This window comes from Botrytis porri (assembly GCF_014898465.1).
Source record: "Botrytis porri strain MUCL 3234 chromosome Unknown BPOR_020, whole genome shotgun sequence".
Taxonomy (NCBI): Eukaryota; Fungi; Ascomycota; class Leotiomycetes; order Helotiales; family Sclerotiniaceae; genus Botrytis; species Botrytis porri.
Genome location: NW_024066094.1, coordinates 468780 through 494194, shown reverse-complemented (window position 1 = coordinate 494194; position 25415 = coordinate 468780). Strand labels below are relative to the sequence as shown.

Here is a 25415-nt window from a genome sequence, read left to right as displayed (position 1 = left end):
ATTCATAGACTTCGTATCAAGAAGCAAGCGATGCTCCCCAATTAAGGAAAAAGCAGTCAACATCAGTCCAAAATACAGATTCGCTAGCATCCGAGATCAACTCGACGCTAGTAAGACAAAGTTGTGTAATGAATCATAACTGCAGAAATGGAAAGGGGTCAGCCGGGTATAAACATCCCAGAATACCTAGGAGCTCAATCCCTTCTCCGCATAATCATAACTCGGAAATGTTAAGAATTGCTCAGAAGCGTTGAACTCGAATGGACAGCTCAATGTGAACTTGGGACGGGCAAGGGGCCGCGTTGCTTGGAAGCGAAATCTAGATGCCAAGCTTGAGGGAATTCAAGAGAACCCCATATCCTTCTTCATGGGATTATAACAACAGCATATCATATGAATTCAAATCTTCGTTTTTGCCATAGCAGCATCTACAATACATGAGCTTGGCTATAAGGATTGCTATCAGAAGGATTTGACGTATCCCTCGAATGCACGTGTAAAATGAGTATATTTCTGGGTGTTTAAGAGCTCGAATCGAGAACGACCGTTGGTAAACATTGCAACCAAACAAGCATCCACATTCTGTCTTTGGAAGTACTGATTACGCGAAGATAGCGGCAACTTGTTCTGATTGTTAGGTTTGGAATAGTAATTGCGCTTGTCAGGATACATCCTGTAAGCTGAATTTATAGATATGCAACAAAGTCATAGAATCAAACTTCATTGGCCCTGAGAGGGAAATGACTGGCCATGGTAAACATATCTGTTGAGGTTGAGAAGGAACAATGAAATCCGACTAGTAGATTTAGTTCAGATTGGTGAGGTTTGTGGGCATTAGGCCCGTAAATCGAATGTGTATACTTGGTATTGCTGTAAGGATATCTCAAGAGCTGGGCTTAGCAGAAGTGGAATTCGACAAAACGGGGCAATCTAGGACAACTTTCGGCATTCAGGTGGTTGAGCATTCTCATTCGATGCTAGGCAATTTGAGATTCGTTTACCCAGAGGAACCGACTTGACAAACGTTCAATGCGTATCTCATCAGACAGAACCCCATTATCTAGCTGATCATATCTTTCGCGTTGTGGCTTTGATGCTGATTAGTGGTATAAAGTATGGATAGCCAGGGTCCCAGTATCACTCAAGAGATTCCGATTTGATTCGACAAAGCAATCTAGAAGGACAAGGTTTTCTTGTGTAGAGGACATAAATTGGCATCGACCATGATTCTGCTCGGGTATATAATTGGACGAAGCAAAAGACAAAGGTGGCGTTCCGTTTCTGGCATTGTTAGCGAGAATCTCAAGCGCGTGAATTCTTTGAAGGTTGGAGAAAGAAATAGAGGTCTTTGATCTCGAACTCTTCTCGGCTGGTTCATATGCGAGTTTTTCAGCATTCATCATTAACTCCAATTATTCGTCTACCGGAATCAAATTCAAGGGAATAGCACACCCACAATTTCCAAAGCAAAAGACAGTCCCCCAATTTTCAGACATCAACATGTTGGCGTTACCTCAATATAGGGGCCAATCAAACCCGGATAAATATCTCACAAAGTTAGTTCAGGTTATCTAGAAATCTTATTTCCCTTCTGTTGTGTATCATTCCAAATACAAAAATTGGCATGCAAAATGAACTAACTCATCGTAAAAGACCCAAAAATATGTCGCCTTCAGATGTCCGCCAGTATCTGGAGAGCCTCCTTGTTCAAAACCACCAGTGTGATGTTAAGGACGCGAATGATATCGCGTCTTATTGGGTGTATGGCCGGGGATCAGAATTTTATCAGTATGATTTAGATACCTTTAAAGATATGTTTGGGGATGAAATAGGGATGTTGTTCTTCTTGTATTCGAGGGGTCTTACACCAGGTGGAAAGTTAAAAGGACGATTTTGGAGAACATTGTTTATTTGTTTCGCCTATTTCTATGCTCTGTTCTTTTTATGGGACTTTTTGAAGGTCCTTTTTCGAAGCTTGCAGTAAAATAAACGACAATGCGTTGCAAGATGCCTGCATAGAGGTTTGTCGTGTGCAATGAATAGCTATGTCCTGGGAAATTGGGAATATTACATTTGATGTACAATAGCTTGACTTGGCTTGCGGCTTGGTTTGGTTCTGAGAGGTATGAATCGAGGGAAGCCGGGAAATCGAATATTAAAGCAGATCAGGAGAAACATTCATACGACATACTGCTTCAACCCACTTAGAGTCTGCGATGTCTTATTGATATATACTCATTGTCTTCCGGCTGCCAGATTGAGCAATCGAAGATGGCTTGATCTATCGTTTAAAAGTTTCGTATTTATTGAAAGAGCTCTGCATTGTGTTTCTGTCACTGCTTTTTGCTTCCTGCCTTGGTGGGTGGCAGTTTTATACTGATCGAAAAAGGAGATATGCAACAAAAGAGCAGGTCACGAGTAATTTCAAATACTGTTTGTTTGTTGATTGGTCTTAGAGATGTGGGATGTCTATTATCGAAATTGTGCCGAATATGATATTTCAAGAAGATGACTAAGACAAAACCTCGACGCAGAATCCCCCTAGAAGATTGTAATTGGCACATTAATTACTCAAGATTCAAATCGAATCTTCTAAGCTCAAATATCACGACCACTCCCTGAAAATTCACAAGGAGCCCAACGGAATACATTCTTCCTTCAGGCTACTTACGTCTTTTCCAAGATCTTAGTGAAATCCTGCTGCGAAAACATACATTTTGATATCTCATACAATGCAATCTCAGACATGTTATACTGCGGGTGGAAGAATAAATGCTGGAAACACCTCTTCTCTAATGTCAATATGTAAAGCTGCATGAGAGACTTACCGGGAGATGGTGTAATGTAATCAAAGATTTGGGCTTCAGCTGTTGTGTTTGAGTATGGATCTTATGGTATATTGTTTGCGCCAATCATACCTATCATCATCGTCCACACAGCCTGTGCAATAGTTTCGCATCCTGCGTGAAAGACATTGTTTCCACCTTCAATCAGAGGGCGCGATACAAAATCAAGTCATTGAATCGGAGACTTTTGAAGGTCTTCGCATACGCCATGAAATCTGTGGATATATCCATGCAAATGCCATTAGTACGGGTGCTGGATTGTGGTAGTTTGGGGATTTTTTCACGGGCAGTGCGAATGTAAGCAGCATTCATATCTATGTGAGCTTTCAGGATTCTAACTAGTGGTTCTTTCATGCTGCTGCTGCTTCTTCTTTTAATATATGTTCGATGTATAAATATCTTGTACAACTTTCCTTTTTGAAATTTCCAGAATTGTCTCACATATTATGCACAGCTGATATCGCTTTGTTATTCTTTCACTTCTGCGGCCCATGAAACGCAAATGAGTTCTATGTACAAGCCTAGAAGATAATCGTTTTTCCTGTGCCTTATCCTACTGACAATCCCAACAAGCTTTTCCTTGTATTTCAATAAAGCAGTAGAAGTGTGTAATATCATAAGGTAGGAAAATCGGCATTTAGTGGTCCTCTGTCGACTCGCTGGCGCGATTTCCTATCCGCATAGGGTCTTCGCCGCTTTCCAAAGACTTGTATTCCTCTTTCTTGATTATACCCTCTTTGTAGCTTGATTCATATTTTTCATCTGACTTTGCTTTTCATGGCTTATAAGGAGTTTTTGGATGCCAATTGGGCCAAAACCCCGTAGATGTACATACAGATGGTATATGCAAAGACGTCCTTTTGATTTGATGAATTTTATTCGCAGCTTACTTGGTGCGGTTCTAGCTCTACATTTGCTTCTATCAAGTAATATTTTTACTCGCTCGCTCACTCAATTGTCATCAACGTCAAGCTTTCCTATTCTGTTCATGGTGTGGTTGACATAAAGTTTTCTTTGTGCACATGTTTCTCATTGTTGAGTGTAACCTAAAACACGTGACGTGGAGTGGTTTGCACCACTGCATGATCCCCCAGTATTCAGAAATCTATTACTCACATTACTTTTATTCATTCTACAGAAAGTCCCTCGTTTTTGGTATTTCCTAAGCCGCACCTTCCATATTCTCCTATCCTTCATAAAACGCCTCGTCTTCCATAACTTCCCATCTTCATCATGTCTGGAGGGGTCTTCTCCGAGACACTTCAATCCATCACTACTACAAAGCTTACTGAACTTTCCAAAAAGCGCCATCATTTCGAGAGCCAAAAGAATGCTCTCTCGCACAAACTGAACAATGAACTCGATCAACGAAAAAGGCTAAAGCTATTATTGGAAGGTGTGAAGCAAAGCTTTGCCATTACGACATCAATCACGAAGAAACGTAGTCACGACCATGACATCAAATTATCTTCGGTTGAACTACTTGTCAAGAATCTCGAGAAGTTTATTGCACAAGCTGAATATGATCCATCCATCTCTGATAAGACTCTAGAGCAATGGGAAAAATATTTGGTACGTCATATTGATGTGCAATCATCAAAACACCAGTATGCGACTTTGTACGGCGAGTTGGTTACAGAATGGCTTTCAGCAGAGCAGCAACAGAAAGCTGTCGACGTCGCAAATCATACTTCAGAAACCGATGAGGAGTTTCAAAAAGTCAAGAAGGAGAGAGTTGCTAGGACTGATGGACGAGCAAAATGGGAAGAATTGGTCTTTCAACCATTCGAAACCGACCATAAGACAATCACGGCATACCTCACTACCTTGTTTGGAATGGATGGGAAGAATGAACAAGCCAAGAAAGCCTTGATTGCTCTACGAAAACAAGTAGAGACATTCGGGAATACATTGTCTGTCCCAGGTCAATTCAATCCTATCGTTTTGCGTTGGACTATCAATGGCCTTATATCTTCCGGTCTCCTATCGGAGGAAAAGCGTGCAGCGCTGAAAGATTTTCTTGCCAGTCCCGTTATTCTCACAGAAGTTGCAGATGTTCTGAACATGCGTCTTGCATCCATAGATATCTGGGAATGGAACAGGGACATTGCTGTTGAGCAAAGACGGCACCTTAATGGTACACATCATATGTTCATTGACGAAGATCTCCTAGAAGCACTGTTCCTTCAATACATTGGTGTTAAATGGTCTGTTTTCTTCAAAAAAGCCTTCATAGGTTTCTCCAATTTCGATGGAGCATGGTCAAAACTGAACAAACCTATTCCTCCAATTGATAAGGCAAGAAGAGATTTCTACCTGGGACCATCATACAACCATCAGGGAAGTGTTATGGAGAAGCGGGAGGGACTTTACAAATCCATATACTTCATGTCTCAGCTTCCCAATTCGGAACAAGATGAGCAAGCAGACCAGGATGGAGTCGAAGAAGCTAATTATGATATGCTTGAATTTCCCGGACAGCGGATGAGTCTAAGGCAGGGACCAGCTATGTCTCGCCGTAATCTCATGCAATCTCAGCAAGCTCCGCCTCCTGCGCCAAAGAGAAAGAGAGCAAAGATGCAGGCACAGACAACTGCATTCGATTGTACTGCAGATGTACTTACAGATTTTGATTTCGATTCGTTTCTAAATGCCGAGGAAGGGGATTCCGACAATTTGCCAAAAACGCCAATGGAGATCAAGCAATTCACACTTCATTTACTGTCAACTGAGATTATCATTAATACAAAGCTTCATGGCGAGATAAGCTGTGCTCGCTCAGAATTCGAGTCATATGGTCCCTCATTGCCACATTCCACTATTTTCTGTGTTCTTGGGTTCTTTGGTTTATTGGTGAAATGGTCGAGATTCTTCCAAAAGTTTCTTGAAGCTCCACTGAAATTTGTCGATGAAGATATATCCTCGGAAGCTCGCATTCGGAAGCGTGGTGTTCCCGGAGCTCACGCTTTATCTGCTGTTTGCGGGGAAGCAATTCTTTTCTGTCTTGATTACGCCGTAAATCAAAGCACAGATGGAGTTCAACTCTACAGAATGCATGATGACTTTTGGATTTGGTCGCCTTCTCACCAATCTGTTGTCAAAGGATGGAACTCAATTCTCCAATTCTCAGAAATCATGGGAGTTGAACTTAACAAAGGTAAAACCGGCTCTGTGCGCATCACATCTAGTGGATCCAAGCAGCCCATGGACCCTTCTCTTCCAGTCGGAGACATTCGCTGGGGCTTTCTTAAACTAGATCCTACGACTGGCCACTTTACCATTGATCAATCTATGGTTGACCAACATGTCTCAGAACTTCAATCCCAACTCCGTGATAAGAAAAGTGTCTTTTCATGGATCCAAGCCTGGAACACTTATGCCGGTCGCTTCTTCACCTCGAACTTCGGAAAGCCATCGAATTCCTTCGGTCGCGCACATGTTGACGCTATGCTATCAAGTTTCCGACACATCCAAAATCTCATCTTTACCAACACAAACGTGGTATCATATCTCAAAGATACCTTGAAAGAGAGATTCGGAATTGACAACGTACCCGATGGATACCTTTACTTCCCAACTAGTCTTGGCGGTCTTGAATTACACAATCCCTTCATTGGACTTTTACAATTACGAGATGGGGTATATGAAGCCCCGGAAACGTTGATGGATAATTTTTTCGAGTCGGAGATTGAAGCATATAGAGTGGCTAAAGATAATTTCGAAAAGAGAGCTCCTCAAGTCAATGTGGCAATGGCGCGTCAGTGGCAACTCGACAATCTCAATCGCCCTGGTCTGCAAGAGTTCATGTCTTTCGAAGAATTCACCCGATATAGAGAAAAATCTATTGACTCTTGGGAAGGAACTCTAATTGGGGTCTTTGAGGATCTACTCAAGCAACCAAGTAAAGAATCGGCGGATTGGGATGAATCTGATATGATTCTGGCAAAGGCAATTGAAAGTGGCTTCTCTTTGGCGTTTGAGGGAATAGATATGGGATATTGGAAATGGGTTGTGAAGCTTTATGGAGAAGAAATGGTAGAGAGATTTGGGGGATTAGCTGTTGTGGATAAGGGTTTGTTGCCCACCGGGATGGTTAATTTGGTTAGAAGTGGAAAGGTTCAATGGCAGGGTTGATTCGGGAACCAGGGGGGGGGGGTCTTTGGGGAATTTATTGGAAAATGATTAATGAATATTTCTTTTTGTGTTTGAATGATGATGAATTACTCAGCGGGTTTTGGAAGAACACTAGGGTTGAAAAGTGACTTGCCAAAAGAATTTGAAGGGGGTGGAGTGGGTTTCTTTTTTACTCGACCAGAATTCGAAGACCTTTCCATTTAACTTCGATTGTTGTTTGGGAACTTCGATTTTAGTTAGTCAAGTAAAATTATATATGCCATTTCATTAATTTATATAGACTTCATTGAGAGCACGTGTGTTTGGCGAGCCTTCCACGAATACACGCGTTTATACACCCATCTACTATCTCCACAGTCGACGAGGACATCACGATAGCCACACAATAAACCATTAATACAACGGATTTAAATTCCAATATCCAACATATTCAACAAGTGTTAGTCCCACATCCTACAATCATTACTAAGCATCTAATCCTCACATAACCGCACTTCGGTCCACTGCTTACTCCGAAATCTTCCAAGCTGTTCGTTGATGCCCGTTGATGCGAGCGAACCAATCACATTACACTAGTAGGCTCAGAGGATCGGCAAGCTTGGGGGAGATTATCCGATGAAGGGTTCATTATTGTATGATTATAATGTTTGATGATGAATCCTCGAAGTGGTTGGAGTAGCGATTAGAATATAAAGATGTAGTGGAAGTGACTATCTGCGTTCGCTTCATTACACTTCATCTTTCAAAGCACTCATACATTTCTCATCTATCTTTTCTCCGTGCTTCTCGAGGAGTAAAACATCTAAAACTCGCTCAAATCGACAGAACAGTGTAATTGTTCTCACGAATACCGTCAAGGAACCACCGCGGTCAAAATGAGTCTCCCGCACTAATTACCCCTCAACTAAATATTCCAATCCACTGTGTCAGAGCAGAGACGGGGGAAGTAATCACACTCGGAAATGTCAAATTGAGAGTTTTGGAGGATGGGAGTAGGACTGGTATGTGTTTCTTTTTTTTTCTTTCCTCTTGATCTGGCAGGTTTCCTGCTATTTCTGGTTTTGAGGGGTCTGGTATGAGAGATATGTGGAGTTGATCAATAGCATGATAAAGAAATAAGATGAGAAAAGTGAACAAAACGATAGATAACCGGATTTCAACCGTTGAGGGAACTCTTCCTGCGGACATGAAGGGACCCCCAGCTCACTGGCACGAGATGCATGATTAAAGTTTCTTGGTTACGAAAGGGAGTAAGATTTCTTGTTCCCTTACACAGTCATATTCACTCCTCTCTTCTTTTATCCTCACTCTCTCCCTACATCTTCTCTCATCCTACCCTCACCTGGATTTCCTAACACCCTCAGTGATAACCTTCCGAGTTCCCAACAATCCGTCGACCGGCGAGCCAGAGAAAAGAATTGACGCAGGAGTAGGTGATTATGTTGTTGTACATCCTAGAGCACCTCATACATTTAGTAATGAGACGGAGGAGGAGGCGAAATTTGTCAATACTTTACGCCGGTGTGTTTGATTTTTTTCTTTGGTTGTGTTTTATCCTCATTTGTAGTTCTTGTTCTGGGGAAGGCGATGATGGGGGATGATTGGAAGCTTAAAGAGAGAGGAGGGAATCACATAGCTTAGAAAACCTCAACTAACGAACCCCTAAGCATTCTACATCCACTACTTCAAACTCCTAGCGGCAATGATGGAAGAAGTAAAAGAGTTAACTCCAGAGATTAACATGGCAGCTATGTCTTATTATGCTACAATTCCTGTGGCGAGGCAGAACTGAGAAAGATGATGATTTTGAGTATATGTTTTGGGGGTTTAGATTCTTAGGATCGTGGTTTCTTGATGGTGGAGTAGCGGTTGTTTGGAATTGGAAATTGATGCAGATGAACTTTGAGTGTTGGAACGATAGTTATGACTAGGAAATCGTGAATCTAAGAGACTTATTTCCCATAGTTATATATTATGATTTTTATGTGGTGGACTTCTTTAAATCGTATGTCGTGGCTGTGTTGGAATCAAGTCACCAGCGATTATATTTGTCCAACTTATAACATCTTGATTAGAGGAAAAACTTACTGTACGAATCAAGATTAAGGTTCTCCAGATTTCAGATGTTTATGAGCATACAGACGTACAAACCCATACCCCCAGCGTATTCACTTCAACCCCATCTACTGCAAATACATCCAATCTGGTTATACAAATCAAAATTCAAACCAACTTCCAACCACCAGAATACTCCCTTTAAGAATGGACTGAAACCTTTATGTGGAAGCAGTTAATTGGGAGACAATCACCAATCTTATTTTTTGTGCATTGGGTTTGATTATTAAACGCAATTCTCCGAGTGTGTTGTGAGAACTCTCATTCTCGACAAAGAGAATACAATACAAAGTACTCGATGATGAAAGATTGCCATCACTCCCAAAATCCATCATCATCGCATATTCTTCCATACTTACTGATACTAAAGTAGTATAAACGACAACATGAATCAACAAAGCATTCTCAAATCTCATATCTCATCTCCAGAACCTCGATACAAGAAACTAAACAAGAGATAGTTAGGTACCACTCCAGTGACTACTCTTTTCCACCCTAGGGTCCTAAGCTGTCCTTTCGATTATTGCAATCGAAGCTCTGGCAACGTTAGAAGTTCACTCAATCATAAACCCCGCGAGTTACTCGGCTATATATTCATAACTCCCTATCTCCACAACACCCTAAATTTTCTTCACTTCCTCCTCTCCCTTCCCCGCACCTCACATCCAGATTCCAGAATAACCAAACCAAAACTCACCGCTCACAAATTAAAACTCGCTTCCAATCCCAATCTCAATCCCAATCTCAATCCCAATCCAATAATATTTCATTTCCACACTTCCACACCTCCCATTTTCCCATTTTCCCCTATCCCTCCATCCCTCCATCCCAATACAACACACCCACCTCGCAAGACTCTCTCCTTACAACCCTCATAAATCCCTCTTCCTACCCCATCTTTTCAAATCCATCACGAGCGAGTAGGTATATGATATGATACACATACATCAGCCAAGCCACTCAGGACATTCCCCTCATTTCAGACTTTCACACTTTCGATTTGCAGGTTTCAGGAAGCCTAAGGAATAGAATAGAATAGAATGGAATGAAACGGAAGAGATTAAATGTGATTGATAAAATCTAATGATCTTAAACACAAATACAATACAGAGTATATTATATTCTATCACATGTCAGTGCTGCTTTGGTAAAATAGAGAATCGTGACATTTAAAGTAAGCTCCTCCTTCTCCTCATCAACATCGACATTCAACCAACAAGGTTAAACTCAACTCAACTCAACTCAACTCAACTCAACAGCAACCATTAGTATTCAAAATGACGGTGATGAAGAGGCCCTACAATCAATTAACGTTACCCATACAGATACACACGCCGTATTCTCACACGTCCAATCCCCAACATACACACACACACCTATAATTCAGCCAGATGTCATTTCTTTTCATTTCATTCCCCCCTATTTCGCATAGCGATGAATGATATTCCAAATTCAAGTAATCAAAACCCCAAGTTTTATATAACCTTACCTATTACCCACCTACTACCCACCTATCACCTCCCTAATATCCAACATAATAATCCCATCTACTCTCAGCCATCACATTCCCCCTTCCCACACCACACCACACCACTCAACCCCAACCCCAACCCCAACCCCAAAGATCAAACATCAAATCTCGCTAGAAAATGACCTGACCTAACCACACCTTTAACATCTCGATCAAGCAGTCATCGAATGAAAGGTACCGATCCCCGACATCCACACTGGTGGTCCTGAGATGAGTCTGTAGACGGCATTGTAGTCTATCGCATCGATTTAATATTACCCCATCGCTTAGCATATTCAGAAGCGGTAGGGGAACGTGGGGGAATCAAGCGGAAAGGACAAATTAAAAGGGGTAATTAACGAATTTTAAGGATAGTAATCTTCGCGGTAACAGCCAGGTAGCCCTTTCACTATCAAAACCAGGCCGACTTAAATCTACGACAGTTTTCACATGAGAGTGAAAAATGGCATGATTTCTCGGCAATGTTGATAATGTAATTCTATTCGACATAACATCCCAACATCCCAACCTCCCACTCCACCCACTCCACACACCCTATCACCCTAATAAACAACCGCACTAATCACCTTCCCCCTGCATTCCCCAAAGCCCACTTTCCCACCCTCTTCCGCCCCACAAGTACCCCTAATCGTAACCTCATCACCATCCTTCAAAAACTTTCTCGTCTCCATCCCCACCAACCAAATATCCTTACTCCCACCCCACGACATCTCCAACAAACTACCCATTTCCTGATCGCCCTCCCCAGTAATCGTTCCACTCCCCAAAAGATCACCCGTCCTCATATTACATCCTCCACTACTATGATGCGCAAGCATTTGTTCAAAACTCCATATGAGATTCTTCGCATTCACTTTGCCAATCGTAGTTGTACTTCCATCTGGAGTCGTGAGATCAATCTCTAGATTAACATCGAGACCCGTATTATTACTTTCTTCTTTCAGATAACCTAACAATTCTCCCGACTTCGACGCTTCCGTCTCTAATTTAGCGGTTCGGAAAGGTGCAATAGCGTCTTGGAGCACAACCCAGGGACTAATAGTGGTTGAGAAATTCTTTCCATTAAAGGGACCCAATGGGACATATTCCCAATTCTGAATATCTCGTGCAGACCAATCATTCATGAGAACATATCCAAAGATATTTTCTCCAGCCTTGTTAACCTTGATAGGTTCTCCGAGTTCGTTTCCCGTGCATAAGAAACATCCCAGCTCAAGCTCAATATCGAGTCTTCTAGAAGGTCCAAATATAGGTTTCTTAGGGCCAGGAGCCTTTGGATCGAGAATTATTTGACCATTGGGACGTGTAACTTGCGTTCCGGAGACGACAACCGATGAAGCCCGACCATGGTATCCAATTGGAACATGTGTATAATTTGGTTGAAGTGCATTTTCCGCTCCCTAGACATATTTGTTAGCACCCCCCCCCCAACCACAAGATGCACCACAGGTAAACTTACTCTAAACATAGTCCCCGCATTCCTAGCGTGATTAATTCCTGCAAAAAAATCCGTATAATCCCCAATCCTCATTGGCAGATGATTCTTCCAATCTCCCTCCTTCAGCAAACACTCTTTTTGTACTTTTTCATTATCCTTCAATAATTCCGGATATGGTGTATCCTCCTTAAAAACTTCTTGTATATATTTTCTAACTTCCCGATGAATGGGTTGGCCCAATGCTGCAAATGCATTGAGAGTTGGTTCTTCGAAAACGGAGAGATGATCTTTCAATGAAGGAAGTTTCTGGAATCCGGAGGATTTAGAAAAAGCGAGGAGATCTAAGACATGGTCGCCGATACGAATAGCAGGGCGGTGAGTCACCTGCGAATTACGAGAGGTGATAATACCGAAAGGGATATTCAGGATGGAGAAATCGCTATGAGGGGGTATTCGAAGCCAAGACTTGAGAGGAGGCATGTTGACAATAGCTAGCGAGGAATCTGTATACTGAGAAACTTGATGTAAGATAGGATTGAGACTTGTTAATGAACGTAGAGAAGAAAGGGATAATAGCTGTAAGTAATATGTCAATTACAAAGCACAAGTTCTTCGATCCGTATTCCATACACATCAACCGAAGCCGATAATTTTACAAGCCGACGTCAAGCTCAAGCTATTTCGAATGGAGGGGTATTAAGTGCAAAGCTTCCACATTGTGGGGTCATCCATACATACATAGTCTTCGCGGAATGAACATTTTGTGGAGCTGCACTTCTTCGCTCGGTGGCACGGTATTAATTCCGTCCTGAATCCCTCCACAAAATCTGTAGTATCCATTTCCGCTGTCAGACATTAATGCTGGTCGAAGATCATGACAGTGATGTATCAGATATGATTCAATTTGTATCATACAGTGGAATAATTGACGAAATACAATCCTGGATCGAGATACCGGTGGTTTCATCAACTCGTCAACCTCGGCGAGATTGATTCACCTGTCAGTGGGCTTTTGACATCTCAGTCTCCGACAGTGATTAAATAATGTTAATTGCTTGCACAATGCTCGATACTCCTATTCATAAGCTAAAATAGACTATTGTGTTCGATTAATAACGTAAAGAGGATATGTAAAGTAACAGCGAAGCTGCGAGTTTTCAGCCCTATGTTCAGACCACCTAATATCAACAACCTCCGTAATATTTAGTCGCTACAATATACACAATAATACAGGCTCCTTATATTACAAATACCACCGTGAGCTTGATCACTCTTAGAACAAATCCCTCAGCTGCCTAAACAATTCATCACCTTCTCCAAAAGCCGGACCAACACCTCCCACATCATCACCCACTCCCGGTGTCCCATCCAACCCATTCCCAACTCCATATCCACTATGTCCATTTCCCATCCCCAATGCCGCCTCGAATAGATGTGTCATCTCATAACTCATTTGATTTCCAGTCATCGGACTACTTCCTGATCCCGTACTTATTCCTTGACCATGTCCATGTCCATTTGTATCGTATGCTCCTCCCATTCCCGTGATTTCATGACCTGCCAATCCAGCCATTGCAAGTGCCGCACTACTATGGGCATCATCCGCTCCCAATGCACCGTTATGATGATTATTTGAAGTGGGAGACAGCCCAAGTTTTGGTGCTACTTGTTTCAGACTTTTGATTGTTTTCCAAAGACGCTTCGACACAAATGATTTATTCGAGAAACCCTTCACTAGATCGAGTGCCATATAAAATTCCTCGCGACAAATCGAGCTGAAAGTAACTGGAGCATGACAACTTGCTAGAAAAATGACAGCCAATGCTGAAATGAGGAAATAATTGAAACAAACTTGTTGTACGCGATAAATGTTTGTGGTTTGATTGAGATGTGTGAGGGCGCGAATTGTATCTTTCGCAAATTCGACAACTGTGGACGCATGTTGAATGTGTTCTTGTATTGAAGATGCGGAGTGTAATACAGGGCGATAAATCAGGATACGCATTTGATTGGCACGAAGGTAGAGAAGTATTTGTAGTCGATGGATTGCGCGAGAGGAGGCTTGAGGGGCACCAGCAGTTGGAAGTTGTAAATGAGGTGGTATCGTTTTTTGCCATTGTGTGATCTGGTAGTCTAGATAATTCAAGTCCTCGGTGATTATGTTCGTTGAGGGCGTGGGAGAGAAGGAGCAGATCGATTTCCAAACTTTAGAACCTATTCTTGAATATGATATCATAACATGTAGATAAGGGACGGTATTATCCTGAAATGATTAGCTGAGTCGTCAAGGAAAGTAGGAAATTACATACAGGTTCTAGTAAAGAAGGATCGATATCTGAATCTTGTATAGCAAAAGGCATGCCTGTACCGAAACTCCATCTTCGATCAAGTACATAGATTGACCAGAAAAGTTTGGTAATCGCAACCCGTTCTCGTTCATCAGTCACAACTTTGAGAAAAGAATCACGTCTATGTAGACCTAACTCAATTGACATTCGCGCGACTTGACCGATTATGCGCCAGGCTAATGCTTCTTCGTCACAATGGAAATGAAATATTGCCTAAGGATCATGTTAGTTTGTTGATTAGAAGTAAATTTGTCTGTCAGTTTGCAGAAAAGAAGAAAAGGGAACGAATCAGAATTTGAGGGTGGAAACAGGGCTTAAATGTTTTGCCAAAGATTGATGGGGAAGCTATTTGAGGTCCAGGAGTAGAACACAGTGTAAACTTTGACGCAGAAAATGAAAAATACAATCGCGACATGGGTAATTGATTTGAGATAGCTAAGGGACGAAGCGTCGAACCACGGCTCCGACGCATAATATGTACACCAATCAGAGGACCCACGAGTAGAGACGGAACGAAACAACATTATTCTGAACAAGTCATCTCAGTCAACAAAAACAACAAGGGCCTTTGGTGTAATTGGTTAACACACTGTGTACCTTTCTTTCCAGGTGAAAGTGAGCCTTCCAGAGAAGCGGGTTCGAAACCCGCGAGGTCCAAATCATTTTTATTTTTTATTTCTTTTGCCTTCTTCCTCGCTCATGTTGCAAAGCCCATCTCTTCTTTATGTTGATCTTCAATCTTCATTCTGGGGACGGGCGAATGAAAAGCACCACCTCTAATGAGACGGGGTTTTGTGGTTCTTCGCTTATCCTCAATAATGAAGAACCACGAATGTGATGGAATCTATAAGGGATGAGAACTCATAACAGAGTCGCATAGTCTAGAATCCATGACGGTCGGCACTAACACGACTAGGTCTGCATAATATAATATCTATTGGATGAATGACTTAGATAGAGTTTGTGATTTAAAGTTGGGGTCGCCAAGTTGTAACTGGAGGTGGCATTATGTGGGCTGATTCCTTCCAAGGAGCAAGCGTTATTCTGACTCTGATCTCTCGGGCCAGATAGAGATGTCCATTAGGTATTTTTCTCAAGTTTTCCGACCTCCAATTCAACCAAGTATAGCAAGATATCATTGCTGTGGCCTTTAGGATTCGCAACGCCAACAACAGCGTGGGTTGCATGTCTTTGAAACCAGTGACACATGCAATAAGTGATCCGACCCAAGACCAGATGATATAGGCCTTGCAAGTGAATAACAAAATAAGATATCCATGGCGTTTATGTGAGATGTAGAAGTACGTTTGATCCCTTACGAAGTCAATGATCGTTTTGAGATTTTACCTGAGCCAAAGTGTCAAGGCTCTACAGTTTCTTCCATTCTTCGTGAAGTCCTAAACTCAGCGATAGGAAGGTTTTTTGTGCTTCAACCATCATATGATCTATAATCGGATTTCTAGTATGATAATCCTACCAGGACAACAATAAATGATATAGGCCTTGTAGTTTAATGGTAAAACATGTGACGTTCTTAATTGAGCGGGAGCAAGAAGGTTGTTCGATTCCTCCCAAGGCCAAATTTCTTTTTTGACACATTTTACTCCTCCAAATTTCATTGTGGCGGCCATTCTCTCCAGATATCCTTTCACAGCCTTATATCTTTTTTATGCCATATACAGTTGAATGTGTCCATGATACCAACCACATGTGCTCAGCGTCCAGCATAAGTCCCACTTGGCCAAATGCAACATTATAAGTTGAGTTTGTTTCCACCCACTCAACATGGCAACAGTAACTCATGAGTCTCGAAACGACCAGTACAAAACTGGGGGAAACAAGACAAACCTGTTTCAAATCCTGACCCACTAGAGTTTGTGACTTCCATTATCCTCCACAACATTGAAGCAAACAGAACATACAATAATATACAAGGGGCAAGAAACAAAATTCCGTAACTCACCACAAGTACCAAGAAAGGCAAGCTTTTAACCTCCACAAATTCATCATGTAGTGCACGATCCGCAGGCTCTCTAACACTCTCAAATAATCTGAAGGCCAAATCACTTTGCCCACTCCCCTCTGTGATCATTGAGATAGCCATGATAGTCTTCAACATACAGGAATTGATATCATTAATCCCTTGAGGGTTATTGGATGTGGCAAGGCCATTCCTCACCGCGGCATCAATGAATTCAAAAAGGTTGGAACCATGAGTGATTACTTCCTCTATATCCAAAATAGGATACATCAGACCCATTTCTTCTTCATATACCCTACACAGTCGAATCATTTCTTCTCGGTTCACACTTCTCAATGGATCTGGAGCTCGAACACCGTTCATGTTGATGGATGGCAATGCTCTTGGCCGTATTGAAGGTGGTGATGGTACCGGAGTAGGATCCTGAGTCGCGATGCCATCATCTGCCAATGATTGATATCCCATATTATGAAGTGTGTTTTTAGCCACATCTAGACCGAAAGCAGAGCTGGTCGGTCCTCGAAATGAGGGATGCCTGGGTATATGTTTATGATGAAAACTCAAGGGAGAAAGTCCTTGTACCGCAGATTGTTGTGATATTGACAATGATCTTTCTGATGATGCGCCATAGGACATGCTACCATCACCACCTCCACCGCCGCCACCATGGCGCATGGCATTTAGACTCGAATATAGGTTATCCACTTGTTCTTGTAATGAAGCAAGTTGTGAATTCATTCGACGAAACTCCTCCGATTCCTTGAAGCCATTGGTACAACAATTCGGGGCATATTGACATTCGAGGTTGAGATTTCCGCATCTTTGACATGGTGTATTTCCATTACATTTGATTTTTCTTCGTTTGCATTCGTTACTATATCAATATATAAATTAGTATCAGTCAATAGAAATCCCATCCTCGAATCATCAAATGTGCAAGATTGTCTGCAGGTAGAGTCGGGTTTCTGACCCCCCTTCGGATTTCCTCGGGCGCATTTCCATTAGATCAACCAAGAAGCAATTGAACATCAACCAGGATCCACAGCAACCACAACAAGACACACACATGCACACAAAGATCCAGAAAGAAAGGAACATGGAAAATCTTAACTGACCAAGCAATAGATATATATCTATTTCTCTTTGCCCTTGTATGTGGAGTGCCTTCCTTATTTCCATTCAACGTTGAGTCGCCTCCTTCACCGGAATCATTTTTTCTCTTCTTTCCGCTCTGAGCCCCAGTATCTGCGGGCGATTCCGAAGACTGTAGTTGCTGCTGCTGCTGGTGTTGACCATTCATGTTCTCAAAGACCGGGATAGCAATAGGAGACTCTGCGATGTAATTTAGATCATTTACTTGTGATTCCAGTATGTTCATTATCACATTGAAAATACGAAGGACGAATGTGTGCCTTTGCGCATTTGGCCGGAGATGTTGGAAGTAGTTTTTATTGAGTTTTATTAGGTGAGTCGACGAGGTTTTTCTTAGAAGGGGTAACTTAGTCGTATTTGACTCGGACTTATTAGAAAATGGTAATCCAGTCCAATCGACTTTCACCTTCTGACAAATGAGAGTGAAGGGATTTCCCTTGACTGCGCTTTTTTATCGTATGCGGGGAAATTTAGTGTAAAGAGAAAGAGACGTAAGAAATGTGAACCAACAAGACAAGGCGGACAAGGATAATTGGTAAGGGAAGGGAAGGGAAGGGAAGGAAAGGAAAGGAAAGAGAAGGGAAGGGGAGGGGGAGGGGAGGTGATGGGGAAGATGATTGTACACGTGATGGATAAAGATGGTAATCATTGAGAGGTGGATTTCAAGACAATTGCTTTACATATACTCGAGTGTATGCAATTATGAGACACGCTCAAATGATATACATCTACATCTATATACACATACGTATCTATCCAGTACATCGATATACAATCGTCAACCATATACACACACGCCAATTGATATCAACAGCAACTTTCTCTTCCTCTTCCACTCCCACTCCCACTCCCATTCCAATCCCTACAAACCCCTTTCTCGAGTCAAAGAGGCCAACCAAGCCTACTACATACGATAGCACAAGGACACAAGAGCCCGGTACCTCCCATTTATTTTGAACAAAGCCAAAAGAAAGAACTATCAAGCTACTAGAGCTATTGAAACAAGATCCGGAGAACTCCTCACCACTAAATGCCAAGTACTTCCCCTAATCTCCCGATACTTCATCTACCGGTACTCTACCACCCGTATGCATCTACCGGCACTCCATCTATCCGTATCCCATCTACCGAGTACTCAAGTTCAATACTTGACAAGTGACTTTTTCTATATCCATTCCACCAAATGATCACCCAACAATCAATCTTCTCTCCTCGGAAAATACCCATTCATCATCGTGATGTCCTCCGAAGCGGTGAACATTGCGAGTTTGAGTGGGCTCATGGGCTCAGAATGTGGGTACTGACTATCTCTAGGTACCTACAGGCTACTGGTAGTCTGGTACTTGTTTAATCTTCAGCTACCCGAGTGTCCTTTACAACCCAATATGTACTTAGCAGTACTTGAGTGTGAAGATCAACAGCTTCATAGTGGTTAGTTGAAAAATCATAGTCGAATTTGATAAGAATGTCAAAGCATTCACATATCGTATCGTATCCACGTATTCAGAGAAATTCGGAACCATGTCCTTTTAGTATAACCATCATACTACTATCTCCAGCTTTTATTCTGCAGACAGACTCATAAAGTCGTCTTGTAATCTTATCAAGTAGACATCAAGACTACTCCCTCGCACACATGATCATCAAATGTCCACTCACACGCAGACGTAGACGTGGACGTAGACGTAGACGCAGAGGCCTAACTTCCATCTATTTCCCCTCCAAACCAAAGATTCATAGATCAGCAATCCAACCAACAATTCCCAGCTACCACCGACCATCTCCAATAACACTTCTACATATATATCAAGGAATCTCCAGCTATTCCGATCAATTCCGACATCAATAAATAGAATCCCTTACACGATGCTCTCCCTGCCTATTCATTCCCTGTGAATCACTCCCTTTCAGAAGAAAGATGTCACTTATCCTATAAATCCCAATATAAACTTCAATACATTACACCTCAATCCTCACTCTGTAGAGAGTGCGGGAAGGAAGAAAGAGAGTGGAGTTTTCATACATCATACATCATACATCATACATGCCAGTATCGTATCATATTCTACAGTGGAGTGGAAACACACAGACCGCCTACTGCCAATAGGTAGTCCGAGAACCCCCTTTATTTGGATTTTATCCGGGGATGGGATAGGATGATCTCGATATCTATCTTCTTGTCTAGAATCTCATGTTAGAAGCTTGAATAGATGGACTTTTGAGGGAATAATCATCTATTATGTAGAGATTTGTTACAGAAGTAATATCGTTGATCTTCCAATATACATTTCATCTACCATATCACTCTCTAACGAGTTCAAACTCCCATGATTTTCACACACTCAATCCTTAATTACCAAAATCACATCAAAGCACGTTGAATATTCGGAAATAGGTGTTGCTGTATTAGGAAATAACAACAACAACTACTCTCCTTTATACTTCCCGCTATTATTCTTTCCTTCAGCACAAGTTCGCTTTTAAGAGTAATGAAAACGAGAGAGTCCCGTTAATACATACATAACCCGCCCCCCCTCCGGATGAAGATTAAAAGGTTTTATATTTCGACAATTACTCGCGTCATTACGACTTCGGATCCGTCGACATTTCTTGTGATATTATTAATGAGGTAGGAGATGAGTATGTGTATTCGAGCTTTTATATCGAGCTCTTGTGTTTTTTTTTTTTTTTTTTTTTTCTTCATATTCTGCTGGAAGAAACGAGGGGAGGGGTGACTCAAGACTCAAGAGCAATAGTAAAGAGCGATGGTAAAGATATCTCCCCATTCATTCTCGCTTCAAAGCCCAAATTCATATAGTAGTACAGTATCAGTGTACAAAAGAATCTCAAGACTCAACAATCTATAATCTCAATTCAAACATAACGTGGTTTATCATTGAGTGGCCTATATCATCAAGTAGCCTACTTTCACCTCAATTTACACTTTCAAACCCATATTATTCAACAATAATTGAATCAATTAATTGAAATTATTAAAAACCTAATAATTTAGGATCTATTACATTATTTTGATAGGTTCTTGTATTATATCCTATCTTTCCGTATTTATTACAACATTAATTAGAAGATGTTTCCTTATTAGAATTCCCCCCTTTTTGACATTTATCGCATTAAATCTAAATATCAATTTTTTATTGAGATAATATATTAAAAGCCTCTTATTTAATAAATATTCTTTCTTAATATAATTAAGTTTTTTTTGCGTGTCGATGTTTGCTTAATATCTCATTTGCTATTCAAAATATACAATTCTCTGTACTTAAAAGTATATTCTTATAAACTAATCTCTTTGTACCCTTAACTAGAGCTAGTATAGTTTCGAATATAGGTGTAAAAGAACTTAATTAATAACAAATTATTCGAGATTTAATTAATATTGATTAAAAAAGAGCTTTTGTTAGATTATAAAGAGTTTAAAAGATTTATTGATTTAGATCAAAAAAGGGGGGGTGTTACGGAGGTACCCGCACCGCAACATGGATTATAAGATAAACCTAAGGCCTTGGTGTTGGAACCTACGAAAACAGCACTGTAGGGACAGTTGGATTAAAGGGTAACGAAAGATAGCGGTAACCGAATCAATAAGCAATGATTAAAAGATAGGTACCTATCTTTTGTTAGCACCTACCCTACAGTAGGCACAGGAGGGATAGCGGTACAGGTTATCTAGTAAGCACAGGTTAGATAAGCAGTAGTATCATGTAGGTCACGGGGCAAGTGTCACGTGATGGATAGACAGTCTACCCAAGCTATCCAGACGTGAACGAAGGTCTATATAAGGGAATGGGTTTCATTACAATGTAGAGCTTCGTGCTCAAGAACAATCACTAGTTTCATTACTATAGTTACGAGAATTGCAACCAGTTACAACCTTATTGAATTCCTACTTGAAGTTTAGTCTAAACCAGCTCGAGAGAACTCTAGACACTTCCACGTGACCCTAGAGGCAGCTCCCGTAACAGGGGGGTAGGTATACAAATTTAAATATCTAATTTCGAAAGTACAACTTCAGAATTAAATGAAATTAAACCTATTCTTTGAAATTATGATTTTATATTCTAAAAGATAATTGATTCCTTATATATAGTTTTAAAAACTATAAAGAATTCAACCTTTAAAATATAATTAATATATATCTTAATAAATTTATTAATTTGATTATTATATAAATGTTTTAGATTACTAAAATAGTTAGTATTAGATAATTAAATTAAATGACTTGAATACAATAATAAATATAAATATATAATATTATTCTTTTTATAGTATATTTAAAAAGCTATTGATTTATAACTTTCATGTTTATTTAATATCAACATTTGATATTTACCTTTTCTTCAATTCTTAATATACTTATCAAAATATTTCAATCATTCTAAATCTGTTTTATTATTTGTTTACCTATTAAATATAGGTTTAATAGTTTATTTTATAGAAAGATTCGTTTCGATGTATTAATTGAAGAGATGAACTTGTTCTTGAACTATTAGAAATAAGAGAATAATTTTATTCTTTTTATTTCCGTATATTATTATTATAGCCCATTCTCGATTATCTGATTATACTATCTTACTTCTACTATTTCATTCAACACTAGTTATTATTATTACTACACATATAATCCTTATTATAAAACCTATTTCATCGAAATTATAGAAATCTTTATTTAAAATATTATATTTCGCTCGTATATTCGTAATTAATTGAAATTATTCTTCAAAAAGCTTAGAATTCTTACAAAAAGCTCTTTGAAAATTATAAACATAACTAAAACATGTTTTTAATTTGATTCAACGTTTTACAAATCAATACACTCAAAACTTCCCAATATATTTCATACTTTTCAATTCGAGAATATTATTCACTATATCTTCTATATTCTTTAATTTAAATAGAAATCCTTTTAAATCTATATCGAATATATATTAAACAATCATTTCTTCTTCTAATTCTATAATCTTATAACAATTCATTCGAGTTTTTATATAAAAAGGTAAACCTTTTATTTTATATTGAAGAGTTATATAAAGAATATTATAAAGTATAATAACCTTTCAAATACTTAATTTTTTATCTTTATGAATAGCTTTAACAATAAGGAGTATACAAGCTTTTTAATTATTCGAATTTATTATAGATTGTTGATAAAATATATGTTAAAAGAGATAGATATAAATTGAGATGAAAGTGAGTTACTTGATGATATGAGCTATTCAATGATAAACCATGTTATAAATTCTCTTCATATAATATATCCACCCATCTCGATTGATAGATCATACATGCCACTTTACTGCTCTTACCTCTTGATACCCAATCCGATCTGAGATTCTTCGCCTTTTTACTTCCTCGCTTCCTTCTTCCTTGGATTTTGATAAGTATCTAGGCGTGTGTTTATATGGTTAGAATTAGAATCGAGACTGGGAGTTGAATTCGTGAGGAGCTCAACATAAATCCAAATGACCTTACAATGAGTCGGGTAATGATAACCAAAACTGCATCTCAATAAATCAAACCCGCAATTAAAAATCCAAAAGTTCGGATAAAAAACCCCAAAACTTTCATCTCGCTCTCCCTCCTAGTCTTGAATCCAAAACCTCAAACCCCAAAAGAAATCCCAAAAACATCCAAAAGCCATCCGTAACATAACAACCTCCCTCCACCTCCCCATTCCCCGATTTCGTATATCTATTATGAATATATGAAATCTCGCGATTCATGTTTGCTTGAATGGAAATCTTAGTACTAGATTGCTAGGCTGCTAGTTTATAAAATGAATAGAATAGATTTATGAGATGAATAGGGATATGTAGATTCCAGAGTAGGGGTTAGAGGCATTGTGTTTTTCTGTGGTGATGGTGAAGTATGCACTATCTACTAGATATATAACAGTGTATGCTGAGGAAATGAGGGAGAAAGAAAATAAGGAAGAAAGGAATTTTTACTTTCCAAGTTTTCAATTCTCATAATCTCTCTCTCACAGACTCACAGACTAACTTTCATTTTTCCCCAGAACAATCTCCTTTAATCCCCTCGCCCCTTCTCCTCCCGATCCCATACTCGCGTATTCAACTCCTCTTCATTCATCACTCCTCATTCATCACTCCTCATTCATCACCCACTATACATAATATAATACACACTTAGACATCTCTCCCCCTCACTCTCTTCTCTTCCACCCCTTCACATAACTCAAAACTTACAGTATCTAATTCTCTTCTCTTCTCTACTCTTTATAACCACCTTATATCTAATTTTCGCCATGGATTTTTTTGCAAGAACTCTCTAGTTTCTTGCGCCCGATCTTTTCTCTACTTCCTCTCTATGAAGAATTTATTTCCAATCTCCCACAACCCCAACCCATCCCCCCATCTCCTCAGCACCTTTACCATATCCAGCAGAGTAAAACGTAAATTCCTCTTCCTCCCACTCTCAACACGACCCTTCAGCAAACAAGCAATCGACCATCAAACTATCACTTACCTTACCCATCACCCTCACCCCTCACCAATTCCACACTCAACATGTCCAAACAAATTCACTCACTCCCCCCGCTTCCTTCATCCCCTCCTCATCCAAATCTTCAAACCTACATTTTCTCCCTCTCACCCCTTACATTACACAAAATTCTCCACTCCATCCACTGACTACCCTTCTATCCATCTCATCTATCCATTTGTACTCTTCCATTTTTTCTCCTCCCCATATTTATTACCTATCCACCCCGTCCTCACATGAATTCTCATACCCTATTCCCCTTCCCCATCCTCCACCTATCCTCCAACTTCCAAGTTCCCACACAACGAATTTTCAATACGCGCATACTGAATCCCCTATGTTTCCTTTATTCACGCCCAGCGTTTTCCTTCCTTTCCTTCCCCATCTTTTTACTACATTTCTTCCTCCCCTATCTCCTTCTCCTCTCCCTCTACTGCCTTCCCCAAATATTCCCCTCCTCCCTCGTCCTCTCCATCATATTCCCACCCCTCTCTTGTCCCTCCCCTTCATTCCGTCCCTCAATTCCTCAATTCCTCCATCCCTCCCTACCCTCCCTCCCTCCCTACCCTCCCTCCTCCCTTTTCAAAACCTACACCCGAATCCAACATCACATCATACAAACTCCCCAAGCACCCCAGAGCCCCCCCAAAACTCCTCAGACTTCCAGAACCCACATCTCCACATCCAGCCCATCCCTTTCCTTCCCTCATTCCCCTCCCCATATCTCAAACCCCCAACTTTCAACTCCACCACTTTCATTCTCCAATATAAACACACCATCCCCCATCCCATCCCCTCACATCTTTGTCTTTCCACCCTTTTTTCACATCCATCTTCACCTCTACCACCTTTCCACCCCTTCTCCTTCTCACCCCTTCTCCTTCTCACCCCCTTCAATTCATACCAAATACTACTCTCCATTACCCATTTCCCATCCATCCACTCCCCATTTGCCACATCCTACTTTCCACTCCAAATTCCCAAATTCCCAAATCCCCCAATCCCAGAATCTCAGAATCTCATCGTATTAAGAAATTCACCTCCACCGAATCTAAATATTAAAGATATCAGAAATATCAAAAATGGCGAGAAAGAAACAAATCATAAACATTAAATAGTTAAATACACAGCAAATCAATAATAAATCAAAAACCATCAATCATAAATCATAAATCCCATGCCCACCACAAAATCATTCCATTTTTTTTTCCTCCAATATCCATTCACCCACTTACTCACCATTTACTTACCCCACCAAGTGAAAATTTCCCTCAACTCGGAAACGAAAAAGGGTTTTTACACATCAATGCACACATACCTCTATATCACATTTGACACACCAAAAAAGCAA

At 40.3% G+C, this 25415-nt stretch overlaps 4 protein-coding genes across 4 annotated transcripts; 2 read left to right on the top strand and 2 right to left on the bottom strand.

Moving 5' to 3' along the window:
* Positions 1-1500: 1500 nt before the first annotated feature.
* EAF01_011278 (uncharacterized protein) lies at positions 1501-1984 on the top strand (the record flags this gene model as incomplete). The annotated part of the gene is given in 2 exon segments (XM_038919535.1): positions 1501-1556; positions 1567-1984. 2 exon segments carry the CDS (start codon positions 1501-1503, stop codon positions 1982-1984), a joined length of 474 nt encoding a protein of 157 aa, XP_038765049.1.
* Positions 1985-4079: 2095 nt separating this feature from the next.
* EAF01_011277 (uncharacterized protein) lies at positions 4080-6980 on the top strand (the record flags this gene model as incomplete). Its single annotated transcript, XM_038919534.1, has 1 exon — positions 4080-6980. One exon carries the CDS (start codon positions 4080-4082, stop codon positions 6978-6980), a length of 2901 nt encoding a protein of 966 aa, XP_038765048.1.
* Positions 6981-11168: 4188 nt separating this feature from the next.
* On the bottom strand, positions 11169-12544 carry EAF01_011276 (uncharacterized protein; the record flags this gene model as incomplete). The annotated part of the gene is made up of 2 exons (XM_038919533.1): positions 11169-12026; positions 12086-12544. 2 exons carry the CDS (start codon positions 12542-12544, stop codon positions 11169-11171), a joined length of 1317 nt encoding a protein of 438 aa, XP_038765047.1.
* A 793-nt stretch (positions 12545-13337) lies between these two features.
* EAF01_011275 (uncharacterized protein) lies at positions 13338-17771 on the bottom strand (the record flags this gene model as incomplete). Its single annotated transcript, XM_038919532.1, has 4 exons — positions 13338-14327; positions 14374-14625; positions 16376-17267; positions 17509-17771. 4 exons carry the CDS (start codon positions 17769-17771, stop codon positions 13338-13340), a joined length of 2397 nt encoding a protein of 798 aa, XP_038765046.1.
* Positions 17772-25415: the final 7644 nt, after the last annotated feature.